Raw genomic sequence first — 19,428 nt, forward strand, 5'->3', positions numbered from 1 at the left:
TTTAATTTCATTAAAAAATAAAACAAGATTCTAAAAACAGTCGCTATAAATATAGTTTAATTAACACAGAGGCCGAATAAGTTAATAATAAATAAATATTAATTTAAATACGTCTATATTTCCACAGCCAGTTGTAATATTATGGGTTCAAATAATTTGGTTTAACGATCTTTCATAGGCATATAATTTCGGATGTGATTTTCACAATAATTTCGAACTTTTCAGAGGTGTTTTTATCTGAAAAAGTACCATACTATCGTAAATTAAGTTTACAAATTAAGCTTCAGGATAGTTATTGAATTCTAGATACTTCTTTGCATTTAAGTACGTTACATTTTTTTTTTGTAATTTTTGTAAAAATGAAAAACATATTGATAAATGCGTTAATAATTTGTGATAACACAAACATAAAAGCTACTTACTACATTTGCAATGAAATCAAATAACTGTGCTCTACTTATGTCGAATATTGAAATTGAAATGTTTTGTCTCTTTCATTTTTTTTACTTATACCTAATATTTTATTAAATAAACCTTACAAGCAAGATAATAACAATAAATAATGTGTTCTATTATCTAATAGTAATTTTCCATCATTCCAAAATAAAATGTATTAATTATTGAATAACGTAGAAATCTAATATTGATTACACACTCTGCTAATACAGCATTCTGTCAACTCGAAGATAATCAAGTGCTAAACTTACATAAAAACTCTTAAATAAACCTAAAACCTGGTTCAGACAGGTGTAGAGTTACTCTAATAATCTAACTCGTCATTTTCGGTCGAAAGTATCTCGCATCATGCTTCTTTCATTCAATTTCCGTGTTATCCATTCTTATTCGTAATTTCAGACAAAACTCAAGTCTGTGTTAAGCTTAATAAATATTAAGAAGCTATACAAGTAGGTATACAAAGCTATGTGCTACATTTTCTACTGGAAGAACATTTTCGCTATCACAGCAAGCTTAGAGGCTGATATTCGTGTCCCTTAATGCTAAAGAAAACAAATCACACATACTAAAAAGTAAAGAAAAACTTAAAAAACTTATGCTTAGATCACCACTGTATATAAAATAAGTATAATACTATAGGTACGGTACTGCTAAAGTGGAATTAGGTGAGCATAGACACAAAATAGGACTAGTTCGAGTTAACTGCGCACCTCGCTGGAATGCGACTCTCTCGCACTCACCCGCAGTGTTGCCAGAAGGTTACTTTTGTAACCTTTTAGGTGATTTTTGAACTGCATTGGTTACTTTTAGGTTACACTAATGAAAAGGTTATTTTTTGGAATTTGTAGAATTAACTTTCAAAATGTTGATGATTTCTAATTAATTTTCATTAATAATAACACTTTGTATGAATTTTGGCTGATTAAGAGTCGAAGTTGAAAGATGTTAGTACGAATCAGCTTTATGATATCAATCGCAACCCCCCCCCCCCCCCGTCTCACCCCCCCCCCCCCCTTGAGGGTTACTTTTTTTTTAAAAAGGTTACATTTTTTTATATTTCTGGTAATTTCTGACAAGACCCTACTGGCAACACTGCTCACCCGCGTTCGCCCTGTCCGTGCCAGAGCGTCGATGTGACGTCACGGCTGCCAGGTGCGCTGTTAACTCGATCGGGTTGTAGTTAAAATCACAAAAATCCAGACAGACATTAATGATATGAATTAGATTGACGATAATGTACGACTTCCTTGTAAATAATTACGGTATTAAACTATTGATATGGAATTCAAGTGAAACTATTAGGAATAATTACAATGATGCACCTCTATCAGTGTCAAAGAGTCATTACTTACCTTTACTTCACAACATGACTTTTTCGTATTAAATGTAAGTAGATACCTACCTACTGTAGATAGGAGTCCGTACAATATAGATTCGTTAATTGTAAATATCTTCAAAATATAAATTTATTTCTTAAGTACCCATTAAGTACATCAGTAAGGTCTTAGACGTTTCAACATCTTATTACTGAATGGCTACTAACACCTATTTATTGCTAGAAACACGATTATCAAAATAGTAGTGCCTAATATGTGCTATAAATATTGTCATTTCACAAAATAGCCACTACAATGTTTTTAGGAATGTCAACTACACTCGGCATCAAATAAATCGCACCTCCCGCGACAAGCACTTATCAAACGTATGCATCCCCACTTCCCACCAACGTTGGTACCATTTGAAAGCCTAGTTCTAAACTTCATTTCATTAAAGGAAAGGTTTTTACCCCAAAAATGTGTCTTTACAAGGATCCAGAGTCACTTCTTCAAAAAATAGGTAGTTACGCTATAGCCATTTTTTATGACTATAAAACTGTTAAGTTGGGATTAATCGCTATCCATCTGTTGAAGAGGACACGTGAGATCTTTATTTGGTTTTATAACCATAAAAATTGGTCTAATTGATCCCACAGGTGAGCCCAAAGTGAGGTCTATTTTCAAGTCACATTTATGGTATATGTTAATCATTTATTTAGAAATGAAATGTATTTTTCTTTAAGGATATTTATTGGGCTTTCAAATAACACCAATATTGTTGGGGTACCATGATTGTGTCAGAAGAAAATCTTTAAAGTTCGCGTCGCGGAAGGTGCGGTTTATTTGATGTTGAGTGTATTTATTTCCAATCTAAAATAGATCTAACAACAATTTATCTATATTTTTAATAAAAGTAAATACACCATCGTCACTTGTGAATACCGTTGTGTTTGAGGAGTTCACACTGTAAAACAAACAAAGACATTAGTAAAAAATGGTTTATCTAAATTATTCTAATATTAAAGAACTTTTTACTTTCTAGTTGACCCAACAAAAACATAGACGGACATTGACAATTTCCATTCAGAAGCATTAAAAAGCTTATTACCCTAACATTTAATTAATAATATTCTACTGTTTCTTTTCAAAACGACTAACTTGAAGCTTGAAGTTCTTAAGTTTATTTCTCATTCATAAGATTTTTCAGGAAGTAATCAATTGCTCCGGAGTCCAGAAAAATAGCTTTGACGATGTCGTTGTAATGTACAAAAATTTAATTATTTCCTGAAAAAGTATAACAAAACCAACCTTTTCCAACGCTATCTACAAGCAGGCCCGAAGCGTTTGCGGCTACGTGCTACTCCGCGTCCTTCTAGAAATAAAACTACCACATGCAATAGCCAATAGCAAGCTAGTTAATGAACATGAAAAAGTAACCAGTTATGAATGAAATATTTACAATTCTTATGAATAATTTTCGAACAGGCATGTATGGATCGAAAATACTTTAAATGTGAGCTAATTTCTAATATCACTGTGAATGTTCTAAGTAGGTATGTGAACCCTGTAATTCTGAGAAAATTGCTAGAAAACCGAAGATATTACTAACTGGTAATGAGATTTCTACCCCATGCAAAAGAAATGATTGAGCTTGAATACTTACTAACTATCCATACTACAATTTCCATGTTGGATTTTACCCATTAAGCTCACTTACAAATATCCCCCCCATACCAATTCTAATAATCAAGATCACCACCAGACTCCACGATTTTTCCCCATAATTTTCATGCTTTTTCACAATGACATGCGTCATGCATACTAGAAATAACTAATACTGTATCTTGCATTGCTTGTCTAATCCACTACGCCATGCAAAATGTAGCGTCGCTTCGTTACCTGAGCCGATTTCTCTGAATCTCCCCTAGCCTTCAGCAGGCGAGCGAGGGGAGGTGTGAAGAGTGCGGGGTCGGGACGCTTGCGTCCTGATCTCTCCCATGGCTGCTTGTGGCGCCACACCAGTGACAAGATGGCTCCTACCACGATTACCCAGGCAAACCCGAACTGTGGGTAGATTGATTTTATTAATGTCATGCATATGTCGCAGGCAAATTGTACGATTCCGCATTTTACAAACGGCGTCGTCAGTTTACAAACGCTCGCTGTTCTATGAAATGCCGAAGGCAAATTGGCGACTCGTTCAATTGATAAAATTTCGACTATGATTGTTGCAATAGGGTGACCATCATAAAACACATGTTGGACAAATCAGACTTAATTTCAGAAATCAGGTAGGTATCTATTCAGGTAAGACAAACCTAAAATACTAGCTACTCCTAAAGTAATTAAAATATTTTCGTAATAAAAACAACACTAAACTAATTTAAACTATTGACGTACGTACCTATAGGTAATAATACATAAAACTACATTGAAGTAATATTACTACGTATAGAACAGACATCGCGAACAAAATATGTACAGTGCGGGGTGCGGGGCGGGAATTTGACGGACAGCTGTCAGTCAAATCCATGACTATCAAGTTTCATAATTTATGGCGATAAAATCTGCACCAGAAAATGTCGTACTTCATTGATAGGATTGCACGAATAGTGACGTTCCTGCGGTCGCCTCATCATATACATTGTGAATCGATTGTGAAAATAAACAAATCGGCTAAATTGTGTTAAATTTTCATGGTGCTCAATAGCAAAAAGGTTCAGCTACTTACATTATTTTATTATATTGTGCGTTTCCTGTAATGTAATCTAAGCTCCCCTCCCTTAGACTAAAATTAGCCCTCCTAGACAAGTGACAAAACGTAGCAGTTGAAACATTCGAAATCACTTCGCTCTGCCGTTTTTTGGTGTTAGTTACTTCACTCTGTGATGCGATTTTAAAATTACAACTGGCGATTCCGAATTCACAACTGAGGGGACTGAGGCTAATCGTGTTACTTGTGCTACAAGTGCGTATGGGCTTCATACTGATGCTTAAGCCATTAATTATTTTTCTTCCTGATTAAAATCTAATTTAATCGATAATCGCCTTGAGAATCGTTAACTGGTATTTTCTAATTCGATAAAAAAATTACCCATCTCTAGTTTAAAACTGTCATCCAACAGCGCACGAAATATTATGAGTTATAGATAATGATACCATTACAGAGGCGACACTTCGTTTACGTTTAGTTTCTGCCTATGGAATTGGATACTGTAAGGAAACATCGTCATCATCATTTTAGCTACTGGACGTCCACTGCTGAACAAAGGCCTCCTCTAATGATTTCCACATCGCCCAGTTGATAGTGGCCTGCACCCAGCGTCTTCCTGCTATCTTCAGTCAGTCCATCTTGAGATTTTAGAAAAATTCCCACTCGTCACGGTAGGAACAAAGCTAGGGATGACCCACGCCTTCATTCCAGAACCAATAAAATAACTGAAAGTCAGAAACTTTCAGTTATTTTATTGTCTCTACTTATTGTTAACTATCTCAGTGGTTGAGTACACGTATAATAGCTGTGAGGTAGAAGTTACGGGACTATTCCCACCTCTCCTTTTCACCGCTGCATCTCCTGTGTAGCTAGCACCTAGACTAGTTGATTTAAAGCCAAGTTATAACAGTTTTTAGGTAATGACTTAGTGCATCTAAAAATGTAAAACTTTCTAGTTTTTTGTAACATTGAAAAATCTAAAAAGAAGCATAATTTTTTTTACGTTCAAGTGTTTCTGAGAAATATAAATGGAAGCTTTTGATGACAACGTATTGCTTACTTTTTCAGCTGTCGAACGAATCACTTTTATACTCATAGGTCCTGTACATCGGTAGATTTGGTAAATAAATGAATCCATCCGGACTCAGAAACTAAAAAAATTAAAATAGCTGTAATTTTTTAATACTGGATCATATTATTGCGCCCTAACGGGTCGGACACTGGTGACCAGACACACTGTACAATTATTATAATTTTAGCCTATCTCGTGAGCTGGGTGTCAATAATTAGGGTGATTTACTAACTAACCAGTCGCATACGAACAACAGCAGTGAGATTCAAACAAGTTTGATCCATGATGCCGCACGACTATTATGTGAGCCCACCCGTAACCCAAGCTTATTTAGCTTAACACAAGGGGCTGGACTGGACTATTAGTAATTTGTGCAATACAAAGTGCTTTAATCTTTAAAAAAATCTTTTTATTGCTGTATTTAACCTTCCTTTCGTATACTAATTTATGCGTCAGTGTCAAGTCTGCGATTTTTATTCTTTGAAATTTTCGTAAAATGGCTGCCGCCACGGTGACGCCTTGTAATTAACAAATTAAAATTAAATTAGTGTTTTAAAGTGCATAAATGTACAACTTAATGGTAAAAAGTCATTCATTGATTTTTACTTAATATGTATCTGGAGTTATTTGAACAGTATTTTCGTCTATAGGATGGCATATTTCAAAAAACAAAACTGCACTCAAGCGTGTTGTCACAGCAACCGCTGAGCACATACTAATTGAATTTCGGTCCATGGACCTGTTTGCGTGCCAGAAACAGTCTAGTTGACATGTCTTCTCTAGTACGTAGTACATTATAACTCAATGTAAAACTATGACATCGATAGTCAGTCCTTTAATTCTTAAATTTTAATTATACCTAGAAGAAGTCTAGAAGACAACACAATATTTTTTTAAACCAATAATATTCCGCAGCAGTCCACCACCAGTCCGAGCACCAGATTCCATTGTCACCTTAGCGTTTTTTACGTGCCGGATAACCTCAAAAACTATTTCATTTTTCCATAGCTTTTTCACTGCTCCTATTTATGAATCGTAAAATATTTTTAATTCACTAAGTATAATCAATGTCTTTTTATGTGAAAAGTCCTTTGAATACGTAGAATTTGCACTGTTTTCTGTATCACAACACCACGACTCGACGCCATTTTTCTTGTTTTGATTAGCAGCGCCTCGCGTGGTAAGAAAAAGAACTAAATACTTCAATTTGCCGTGATTTGCCGCGGCATTTTGTAAACAGCAATTGAATTGGCTATCAAATGTTTTGGCATATTATAAAGTGCCCAGGCAATTTACATTTTGCCTTCGGCATTTCATAGAGCAGCGAGCGTTTGTGAACTGACGACGCCGTTTGTAAAATGCGGAATCATACAATTTGCCTGCGACACATACATAGCAGAGAGATGGAAAAATTGTTGCTCTTGATTCTACAACAAGAACCATAGGTTTTTTGCCTATTTGTAGTTGGGAACATAAAATATTGCCTATTATATGGTTCCACTAATAGAATTACAGCTCCGTTTAAAGCTCCGTTTGCTGCCTAGGATATGATATTGGGAGACCATCGCCATCCAGCTGCCTCAGTCCACAGCTGGGAAAAGCTTTCTAGAAAGTTTTGGAAGATGCCAAGAAAATCAGGCTACACTGTGTGTCAATTTTGCCGTTTATGGTCATTGTTCATGGTATTCTATTTTCTTAATAAAATGTAATAGGTTACTACTTATCAAAAATATTGGAACATGAAAAAAATTAAAACAAATACTACAAACGATAGACGAAAACTCACAGGACTGGTCCACATGTATGAGATTCTGTAGAGATAAAAGTAATCAGATGGGTTGGAGACGAGCGTTTCCGCTACGGTGACGTTGTGCCCGCAGCCTTCCACGCTAAGAGGCAGCTTGGCGAGCGGAGGCCGAGGCGCCCCAAAGCTCATCCAGAGCGTCATGGCCATGCCACTGAGTAGTGCTATTGAGACACCCTGGAATATGAAGTGAAGTAAACATTATGTTGTGAGATAATTATAAGGAACTAGCGGCCGCCCGCGACTTCGCACGCGTGGATCCCGTTTTACCCCCTTCCCGCTTTTCTGTTGACATTTTTCCTGAATTTTCTTTGCTATAAACCTCACGGAGCCCGAGACCTTTCCAACGAATGCATAACCGTGGAAATCGGTTCGTGCTTTCTGGACTTATAGCGTCAGGGAGGAAAACCCGACTTATTTTTATATAGTAGATAACTTGGAATAACTTATCACAATAGATCGATAACGGTCGCAGTGAAACCTACCTACTAGGATTTTATAGAACAGCTGCTTAACACAAGGAATAACTTGAGTCGTCTAAACCGTAACGTTTCCTTCTGGAAGGTTACTTTTAGACCAGTCATTAAGAAACATCTGGTGTGGAAAGAGAAAAACCTATTCCTTTTTAGGGTTCCGTAGCCAAATGGCAAAAAACGGAACCCTTATAGATTCGTCATGTCTGCCTGTCCGTCCGTCCGTCTGTCCGTCCGTATGTCACAGCCATTTTTTTCCGAAACTATAAGAGCTATACTGTTGAAACTTGGTAAGTAGATGTATTCTGTGAACCGCATTAAGATTTTGATGCAAAAATAAAAAAATAAAAAATATTGGGGGCTCCCCATACTTAGAACTGAAACTCAAAAATTGATTTTTCATCAAACACATACGTGTGGGGTATCTATGGATAGGTCTTCAAAAATGATATCGAAGTTTCTAAAATCTTTTTTTTTCTAAACCGAATAGTTTGCGTGACAGACGCTTCCAAAGTGGAAAAAAGTTGCCCCCCCCCCCCCCCCTCTAACTTCTAAAATAAGAAAATGAAAAATCTAAAAAAAATATATGATGTACATTACTATAAAAACTACCAACGAAAATTGTTTTGAATGAGATCTAGTAAGTAGTTTTTTTTAATACCTCGTAAATCGTAAACCGCTTATTACCGCGTAATAACAAATAAGTTAAATTAAAAAAATAATTATTTTAATTTCATAAATCAATGGTACGGAACCCTTTGTGCGTGAGTCCGACACGCACTTGGCCGGTTTTTTAAATCATTATTAGATTACTTACAAATGATGAAAAAAAAACTTTTATTCTAATATACATATTAAACTTTGATCCAGATTTGATTGTAATATGTAATATAAAAATATGATATTTTTTTTGTAACTATGAATCCTATCAAATTGATTGAAGTTTACTCAGTTAACACGTATTACGTATTACTCACCCTCTCATTAGCAAAAGTGGTGAACATTCCCAAAGTAAACACCCCAAAGAGCGGTCCCCCCACGGCCCCAAAGATAGTGAGTGCGGCTTGCAGCACGCCTCCCAGATGCTCCGCTAAGAAGGCCAGCGCCAAGAATATGAGCCCGTAGGCACACGCAGCCAGCTTCGTCAGCCAGGAGATGTAAGACTCGCGAATGGTGCACCATCTAGAACAGGAGTTGCGCAAGGTACTATAGTAGGTCTCCAACAAATGCTGTGGTAATAAAACGAATGGCCACCGTCAACTCTTTCATACTTGCGAAAGGTTAAAGGAATTTTGCAAAATGCTATCTAAGACTGTATTATTGTGGGATAGTATGAAGAAAGTGAGAGATGAATAGTGTAAGATTAGTAAGAAGTTGAAGTTACCTTTCTGGAAGCCTGCTTGCAAGTAATAAGGAGACAATGTTAGTAAATAATGTAAGGTTACAAATACTCGTAGGTACCTTAAGATTATCATGGCCACGACATGCATTAATGAAAACAAGGTAGGTACATTGCTTCCGATATTTAAATTCAAGTTTAAATTAACAAAATTCAGTTAATGAAAGAAAAACCAATCTCGCGTTACGGAAACAACAAGGTTGATACCTAAGTAAAAAGATTTTGCCAGTTTTTTTAACTCCAACTTTAAGCAACTTTATATTCGTAGGCAACTCGACTAAAAAGACCAAGAAATAATTTGTTATTGGAACATTTATATTGATTCTATTCTAGTATACCGGTCTGGTAAATGACAAACTGACCTGCTGACGTAGTCCGTGAGCGTGACTGCAGCAAGTGCGTTACAAGCGGCTGATATTGTAGACAGCGAGGCGCTGAAGATTCCCGCCACGAAGAGCCCGGCCAGTCCTGGCACGGACCGCATCGCGTCCACCACGTAGTACGGCATTAGCTGGTCTATCTGCAATTGATAAACAGATTTGCTGAAGACTCGAAGATGAAAATGCCTTACGAAACGGAGGAACATCATTGAAAAGGTATTATGTTGATAAAATAAGATAATCCTACTGCTGCAGTTCTATTTGACTTCCAAAACTACACGCTATAATCATCCCGTCCATCAGAGGATCGCAGTCAGCGCTGCCTGCTCCACCACAGGCACTTCTGGGAACGGCCCAGGGAGCTCACTGTCAGGAGACTTCAACTTTGCTCCTTGCTACCACCTCATAAGTACGAAGCTACTACAACACTTCTATTTGACTCCCAAAACTCACGCTATCAATTCTCTCGTCCATCAGAGGATCGCGGTGGCTTGCTCCACCACAGGCACTTCTGGGAGCGGCCCAGGGTGCTCACTGTCAGGAGACTTGTAACTTGGCTCAGAAGTACTAAGCTACTAAGCCAATTCAATTTGATTTCGAAAACTATACGCTAGCAATCTTCCCGTCCATCAGGGATTGCAGTCAGCGCGGCCTGCTCCACCACAGGCACTTCTGGGAGTGGCTCAGAGTGCTCAATGTCAAAACACTTGTAACTTTGCTCCTTGCTACCACCTCATAAGTACGAAGCTACTACAACACTTCTATTTGACTCCCAAAACTCACGCTATCAATTCTCCCGTCCACCAGCGGATCGCAGTCCCTGTACACCGCGTAGATGCCGAGCCCGCTGATGCAGGTGAACACGCTGAGCACCGACAGCACCGGCCAGCTCCACCACAGGCACTTCTGGGAGCGGCCTAGGGTGCTCACTGTCAGGAGACGCTGGACCTGAAAGGTAAATCTATACTTTAGTAATACTTTCGTTGATATAGGTAGTTTAGTTTGTTTGTATCTTTGTTGTGATCATCGTTCGTCTCATCATCATCATTTACCATAGGCAAATGGAGAATATTGCCACGCTAGGCCAGTCGGGCTCGGAAAGTCAGAATTGATGTTCGCATTTATCCCTTAGTCGCTTTTTATGAAAGCCAGTTCCTACATCACGGCCAAAAAATAAGTGTATGGTGTAATTTTGTTAATTACCTAGTTTGTATAACTATAAGTATGGGGAATGGAGATAAGTACGTCTCTGTATGCCGTATTATCATATTTGCTATAAATGTGGTACAAAATATGGACAGTTTATTCCATCTCACAATGTATTTTCAGACATGATGATGGACTTCGATTTCGAAAAGCTTTAGCCACAGTGCGAGTTATATCGCCAGTGAAGCGACAGGCAAGAGCCAAGTAGAGTAGACTACAAAATATTTTCCACTCGTCACACTTGGTCCTAAAATAGGTCAATGCCCTGTTATTTGCGTCAGACTCACCAAACCACTTTTGTGACAACGAAACCTAAGTTGAAAAAATCGATAGCCTCAGGTGGGTCATCAACCCACCACAAAGCTGTTTTTACTCTCAAGAGCTTTGCGGGATCAGTTCTTACTGAACACAAGTCCTTACTACCTGAGGCTTAAATTATGTTTGAGATATATTTAGCATCAAAATTCTTAAATCAGCGTTTATCAATTACCCTTATTAATCACGCATATTTTTTGCACCTTGACACTTATCGTAAGTATTATAAAGATAAAACAGTCGTCGACAGAAAATTAGTTCTTTTTTTCAATGTCATGTGGCAATATCTGTGTCACATTTTAATTACATTAAGTACTTACTCAATTAAGTGTGTCAACAACTCGAAACAAAATGTAGTGAAATACATAGATTGTTAGGTATTGGCTGGCGTAAGGACCAGTTACCAGTTAGAATATACGTAACACATAGTATGTATTACTATTATACATATAAAGCTGTAGATTAATATAATCAATCAGTCATCAAATACAGACTAAGTAGGTAATTTGAATTGCTACAAGCGGCATAATTCCATCTGAAAACAAGCGTTGCTAAGTAGACACCAGTCATCCGGCACCGTTCAATTTTAAATGACAATTATCGATTATTCTCGCATAAGTGTTCAATATAGCAGTTATTCTTTCGCATCTGACTAAAAAGTAATATTGCATTGAATGTTTTACATAAATGAGATGACGTTATAGCTGGTTGATAAAGATTTGATGTTATATTGTTGTTTTTTTTTATATAGTAATTTGTACTACTTGTAATGCACTGCTAAATATTCCGTTAACCCCACTGATCCTCAAAAAATGTTAGGTTAGGCCAGTTACACACCTACAACATTAGGATAGGTCGTACGTATATAAACTAACACCGCGACTTTTTAAAACATGACACGATAAGCGTTGAGATTTGAAACCGATAAGCTGAAATTAATAGTTGTAAATATACAAAATCATATCTAATTAACACCAAAAAATTAATCAAAGCTTGTATCTTAGATAACGTAGGTATGTACCTGTGTGTGATTTACCGCATACAGCGACAAGTAAGTGATAAGGCCGCCAATGATAAGTGACCACCAAGTGTGTCTCTCTGTAGGGTCTATGCTGAAGCTGTAACAGAAAATACACGTGTTAGTCAATATCTAACATCCTAAGATTCCAACCTGAGAGAAATTGAGATTGTGACAGTCTTTCAGGCAAAGAACAGCAATTAATTAAAAATACAAAATTATAAGAGGATTAGACGCGCTGAATGCCTCGGGGAAATCTATACCCACCCAAAATTAGAGGGGTTTTTCTTCCAAATTCTATAAAGAAGCAAGTTTATACTTTAGTAAAAATATGAACATAAAGGAAATGGAAAAACCTGAAACTCACTTGCTAAAGTTTAGCCTGCCGCCTTCCAATGCCTTCACAAAGATCTGGTCGAATCCACCAAGCTGCACCGAACTGAAGATAACTATGCTGAACACAGCCCCAAACATCAGCGCTGACTGCAACAGGTCGGTGAAGAGAACAGCCTTCATGCCGCCCAAAGTCGAGTAGAACGTACACGCTAACCCTACCACTAGTATCGATATCAGTCTATCCAGTTTAGTCACGGCTTCCAGCACTATCGCTGGAGCGTATAACACTATTCCATTATACAGCACCATTTGTAAAGTGTACGTAAGAGACGCGAGCATTCGTATCGTCGGCCCAAATCTCAGCTCTAAATACTCGTAGGTGCTGGTCTTTTGCAGTCCAAAGAATACTGGCAGATAGAGACTGCTGGCGATGGGTGTCGCTATCCCGTAGGATATGTTGATGACCACGAACTGCATGCCGTAGTAGTAGTTCTCGGCTGAGACGCCAAGGAGGGTGATAGCTGACATGAAGGACGCCATGAGCGAAACAGCAACTGGCAGGATTGACATGTTGCGGTCGGCGAGCAGATACTCCTGTGAAAAAAAAATTAAATAAGCGGAGCGTATCTTCTTCAAAATATATTACAAATCATTACTCTACATTTTAATTTTAATGTAAACAAATCATACGAAGACAGTTTAATAAAATAATCTCAGTTACTTAGTTCTCAACAACTTTGTGCAAATGTTTGCATATTGAGTTATCTTTATGGAGATCAGTTATCGTTTGGAGTCAATGGAAACTTAAGCGAGCAAATTGCACGGCGTTGTCATGCGATCAAGTAAGAGGTAGCCAAGTAGGAATACATTTTTCACAGCGCATGAATGTTTCTTCGCCTCTATGAGGTAGAGTGCGAAAGCTGTATTTGATTGAAATATCATTTTTGATATTAATGATTTTTAGATGCTTTCGGGGTCGGTTGTCTTTTGTGCAGGTTTTTGAGAAACAGAAACTCCTAAAGGTCCATACTGTATTTAACATTTTAATCATTTTGCTACAACCTGATGCCGCACCAATACAGGTAAACGGTCACCACTTTTTCGGCCTGTGTACTCATATAACCAGTTTTTCAACAGAATTGACATTTTTGAAACAAGTCCTAATTAATCAATACATTTTAAACACTGCGCAGCAGTGATTAGCTCCATAAATAAAGATACAGACGACACAATATACATAACAATATAGCATTGCGCAGCAAAATGAAAAACTCTACTTAGCGCTATAAAACCATCAGCTCTACCTACCATCATCTCTACCTACTTACACATTTTCTAGTTCGTCCGAATGTTTCCTACTTACTCAAATTGTAAAGAAAGTTTTCTCACCTCATTTGTTTTCTGTTTTCCCCCACTGAACCGAAAGTAGAGTCCGATGGCGACAGACGCGATCATGGTTGCAGCCATGACCAGGTAGTCCCATATTCCGAAAACCGCCTCCGCCATTTTGAGCTGAAAGCTGAAACAGTAAGTAGTTAAATTGTAATAAATATTATTTGAATTTCTTCCTTTACCCATTATGATACAAAGCAATTTTAAGGACAAACTATGCGAAGACCTCTATTTACCGCTCGTAAAGAGAGTGTTGTGCTTCTACAGAAGACTAAAATGGCATAATTATGATTCTGTTACATTAGAATCACCATTATCTCTCATCATCATCATCTTTCGTGGGTCTCGGGTTCATCATTTTGGATAATACAAATAGCTTTATTCTATAACTTAAGACTTTTTTTATCACACGACAAACGTATAGCGACTTTAGCGACAGTCATTATTTAGATTTCAGTCTAAAAATAAATTATCCTTATTATTGTAAGTAGCGGAGATTATTGCTTATCAGCTTATCATTTTATCTTCAGACCGAACTCATCTTTAAATTATCTCGTCTTTGAATAATAAAAACGAACGAAAAATAAAAAATAAAAAAAAACGAAGAGTAATATGTCATTGTCAATGAATTAAGAGGTTTTTGCTTACAAAAAGTTAAAACTTGTTCAACATGTTTTAAAGTGTTTTGATAAAGAATGGCACATTGTGCACTGTGCAGGTATCAAGAGTATGTAATAGAAACTTTAATAATCTATGAGTAATATGCTATGGGAAAATTACAATATAGCTTACATTACATCATTCGAGTATGCTTACAAATCAAACATAAAATGATGTCAACTATCTTGTCTGCAATTGGAGCATCTAATGAACTCAATCAATTTTAATTACGCCAGCAACAATAGTAGCGTTGTTCAATAACAAACAGTAGTTATTTTGACCGATTCATAAGTTATATTGAATCAACCTGAATGTAGGACAATTTCGCTCTCATTGACTTCTCATTTATTTATTTATGTATTACAATTCAGAAGTACACGTTTAATTCCGTTTTATTGTCCTTATTATTACGCACACACTTTAACAATTCGTCATTTATTTTCAGATTACACTTTTGTAGTTTACGCTAGATGACATTGTAATGATAAATCATAAAATCCTTGTGACTACACGAATACTTAACAGAGCCTGTTAATATTCTTCATTTGTTTGTAATTACCTATTGACGTTGTTTTTATGTTACACAAGATTTATTTCCATGTACCAACTTATAGAATTTATAACTTTATTCATATAAGTTATTATTTACTCTGTTTAATATATTCAATAGGTGCTCATACTGGAAAATTGTAGAGTGAGACATAAGTAAAGTAACTTCTTAGACGACAATTTAGTTATAATTCTTTTATAACAATTATTGTTTCCTGTTATTATTATTGAAATGATAACATCGATTACCAACGCACGTTATGTAATTATATTTATAAATAAATCACAAAAACTTCCTTGAGATTTATCGGTGATTCGTAACGTAATAAAAATAAATTCTTTCGTAGATGAACTTCATATCAAAGTTATGATTATAAGTTCTAGTTAGTTACAGTTAGTTTTGATTACATACGAATGCTGCTCTCATCTTTGTTACTGTAGCTATTACTTAGGTATATTAATAGAAACCTTATTTGCTCTACTTATTTATGACTCTTTCCTAAAGTCCCTTTTGGGGTCTCTACTTCAATATGAATTACCGACTTTTAAAAATAAGCGACGTACCTACTTACTTAATTGGTAGATACGTTGGTAAGTACCTTTATTTTCTATAAAAAAAATAGTCCAGAAAATAGTAACAACCTTTCTTTCAGACATACTTACTTTTGCTCTTATGAGTTTCCTAACACGACATTTATGAAGGATATCTTAACTGATAAAAATATGTTTTCCTCAACTATAATTAAAAGAGGAAAACCTATTTCCTCTGTAGAACTTGATTAAGTACTGGCTTGGTTCTATTTTTTTTTTTACTTAGGAACTAGTAATATTCTATCAATTACCTATCAATATTTTTGTTAACCCCTTTAGGTCTTAAGGTAAAATATTTTTTTTTTTATGAATTAGGTAGACCTATGTAAATTATGTTTTAAATTCCGTTCAAATTCTTCAACTTAAATTAACTACAAAATCAAACCAAATTCTATTTCCCATGCTGATTTTATGTAAACGTAGTAGCTACCTATAGATTTACCGTTGTACACAATCGGCATAGAACAGTTAATCAAACACTATAAATGGTCCAAACTCCAAAATGCAAATTGAATTTCCCGCCACATTTATGTTACTAAAACAATTCACAGAACATACCTACACGTAAATGTTGCAATTTCTGAAATACATTTCAAAGTTAACCAAAAAAATTGCCTTGAGAATTTCCCTAATTGTAAGAGTTATTAACATAAGTATTGATTAAAAAATACCTACTCACCAATTAAATCCAGAACTGACAGAGCCGGCGTTTCTCCCAGAGCACACAGTATCACGTCTTACGTATTTCCATTGACAACATTGTGTAATAACCTGCTACTAACGTGCTATACACAAATATAAACAACTTAACCTTGGTAACCCTGAATAAAATTTTGTTGAAAATGTAAAATAAAATGGATCTTGACAACGTTTGGCCGTCGCGGAGGATAGCATTGAAAAGAGAAGGCTAACTGGAGACAGCTAGAAGTGTACGATTGTTTTTTGCTCGCATACAGTTAGGTGAGGTTAGTCATTTTCACGATATCGTACGATGTCAAAGTCCACGCGGCAATAAAGCGCTTGAAGCGCTCAAATTTGTACTGCGACAGGGTATTTTTTTATCCTCACAAATCATGTACCGTACAACTTCGATTTTGATTTACATGACAATATGTGTTTAAAATATTGATAATAATACTTACTGACATTTTATTCCCTTAGACGTATAACACATTAAACTAAAGCGACCATTTATAAAATGTAGAGCTCCAAGTATAAAAATATACACGAATCTTATAGGTTAACTTACTCGATTCATCAAATTCATATAACAGAGTTAAAAAAAATATTTTCTATTCAGTTGCTTGTGTGTTAACTCTAAACATTAAACTAAAGCAACTAATTATAAAATGTAGGGCTCCAAGTATAAAAAAATACAAGAATCTTATAAATAAAAACTTAATTGATTCATCTTCATCATCGTTCATCGTTAAAAATTATATTTTCAATTCAGGACTTTTTACAAAAAAGTCAGTAGTGAATAATAAAAGGTAATTGTACAAGCACAGTGGTCTGTGGGGCAATGACTCTACATAGTGAATTTCTTATATTTTTCAATGATAAGTCAAAGAGTTACGCCCTAATGATAAGTTAATATTGTAACATTATAGTACAAGTAAAACATCGCTAACGAAATTTAGTAATAGGGTAACATCTGGAAACATCAGCAGAAGTAAATGTCTCTAAAAGTCCTAAAAACGTTAAAGCGCTACAGCGCTGCAAAGATGTAGAGTCCTGCGCGCGCACATTTGTGAACAAAATTTTAATTTGTCACACTGTTTAAAGTCCGTATTGAAATGCTTATAACTGAAAATAATTCACTCGTCTTAGTAACGTTACATGTAGGGTTTCTGATTTCTCGACTTATTTTTTTTCTCGAGTTTCGGGAATTCTCGAGGCCAAAGTCTCGAGTTTTCTCGGGTCTCGAGTCTTTTAATTAAAACTGTTGAAATCGGTTGAAATGTAATAAAAACACGGGTTTTTATTAATGTTATAATGTGTCTGGGTTATAATCAATAATACTGTAAAGTTTCAACAAAATTCGTTCAGTAGTTTTTGCGTGAAAGAGTAACAAACATCCAGACATCCACACAAACTTTCGCATTTATAATATTAGTAGGATAATTATAACTTAGTAATTAACTAAAGGAACAAAAGTCATAAAGTCGCGTGTACTTTAAGGATTAATAACCATAAATATCTGGAGCTCCAATTGAATCACTTGTTTTCCAAAGAACACAAGTCCAAATTAATTGAAAAATTACGATAATAAACCTACATTTACAAACAAAAAACTTTTAAATAAATTTTTAAACTTAAAGATAACGACTTGAATAAAAGTATTTACGAGTAGGGTAGACCGGGGACAATAGTACCATTTTTTGGAAATTGGTCAATATTGAGAAATCTAATGAAATATAACTTATTCTGTTAGGATGCTGTAAAAACTAGACTCTTAAGCTACAAATTTAAGCATGCAGAGTTGAACTATTCTTTCGAATACTTAATGAAAAACGAATTTGAACTGTACAATGCCTCATGTTACAATTGACCCCTACAACGGGTCAATTGTACCAATAATATATGAGGCAATAAAAGTAGTTACGTTCATCTAATCATCACCTTTATTGGTATTCTGTACTCTTAATCTCCTACAATCATCAGTATTTATTAATTGAGATCGAAAATATTTATGAACAAGTATGAAAAATCAACACTTAAGTTTAAAAACAAAACAATAACTTTTCTTTCATAAAACGAAAAAACTAACTGTTTCTACATAATATTCCATCTATTTGTCTCGGATATTGCTTCTAAAACAACAATAAGCATAATAACAATAATAGAAATATCAAAACTGAAAAATCGATTTTTGTATGAGGGTACAATTGACCCCTGGTACAATTGACCCTGATTATTTATATCTACTAACTGCTTCGACCTTTCAAGATTTTTTCATAAGTCTGTTCATAAAGGAATAGATCCGTTGATCCGCGATCCGTACTTTTGACTCTACGCCGAGGCATCTAAAACAAAACGTTCAAATACTTAGTTACTTACTAAATTAAGCTAAAATGCACATATTCAGAAGGGTTTAATGCATGCAACTATGAATGAGCCTAGACTATTTCAGTAGGTAGGTATGCCTAAAATTGTAAAAATAATAACAACGTGAATGTTTTATAATAACTTATTTTATTATAACGAATTTAAAATATTATGTAGTAAGTATAAAATAAGGTTCCGGGGGTTAATTGTACCACGGGGTTGATTGTACCGCTACAATTGACCCCATGGAGACTGGTACAATTGTTCCAAATAGGTAGTCAAGAGAACTTCACCTAAAATTCAGTCATTTTCACAGTGAATGCCAATAATTCGCTGTCGATACAAAGTTTAGAGCCTGGATAAACTATTGACAAAAATACCTTGGTAACAAATAGCATATTAGGCAACTTATGGGCTGATATATTTGACGTAAAAACTTACTGCGGCTGGGCAAAAAACAAAAATCCTTCCTGTACATCTTCGTTTCTCAGCGCAAGCGCCGCCGATTGGTGAGCGGATGGAAACACAAAAAGCGCATAATTCTGACGCTATGCACACAACCGAACGTCGCTTGTATGAAGAAATATCGCCTATGGTACTATTGACCCGTGGTACTATTGTCCCCGGTCTACCCTACCTAAACTAACAGATAGTTAACAAAAAAAAATCAGTCTTTAAATCAGTCAGTTATACAAACATA

At 35.7% G+C, this 19,428-nt stretch overlaps 1 protein-coding gene across 2 annotated transcripts; it reads right to left on the reverse strand.

Annotated features, from left to right (window-relative positions):
• Positions 1-1,478: 1,478 nt before the first annotated feature.
• On the reverse strand, positions 1,479-16,679 carry LOC135073841 (putative sodium-dependent multivitamin transporter). Of its 2 annotated transcripts, XM_063968057.1 has the most exons (11): positions 16,360-16,679; positions 13,878-14,007; positions 12,520-13,082; positions 12,156-12,252; positions 10,397-10,561; positions 9,596-9,753; positions 8,812-9,016; positions 7,344-7,538; positions 3,672-3,836; positions 3,081-3,144; positions 1,479-2,736 (listed from the first exon to the last, which is right to left on the reverse strand). In XM_063968057.1, exons 2-10 carry the CDS (start codon positions 13,992-13,994, stop codon positions 3,130-3,132), a joined length of 1,680 nt encoding a protein of 559 aa, XP_063824127.1. In that variant the 5' UTR covers positions 13,995-14,007; positions 16,360-16,679; the 3' UTR covers positions 1,479-2,736; positions 3,081-3,129. The 2 variants fall into 2 exon arrangements, with proteins under 2 accessions (XP_063824127.1, XP_063824126.1); XM_063968056.1 differs by lacking the exon at positions 3,081-3,144.
• Positions 16,680-19,428: the final 2,749 nt, after the last annotated feature.

Source organism: Ostrinia nubilalis, chromosome 8 (assembly GCF_963855985.1).
Source record: "Ostrinia nubilalis chromosome 8, ilOstNubi1.1, whole genome shotgun sequence".
In the NCBI taxonomy this organism is placed as follows: Eukaryota; Metazoa; Arthropoda; class Insecta; order Lepidoptera; family Crambidae; genus Ostrinia; species Ostrinia nubilalis.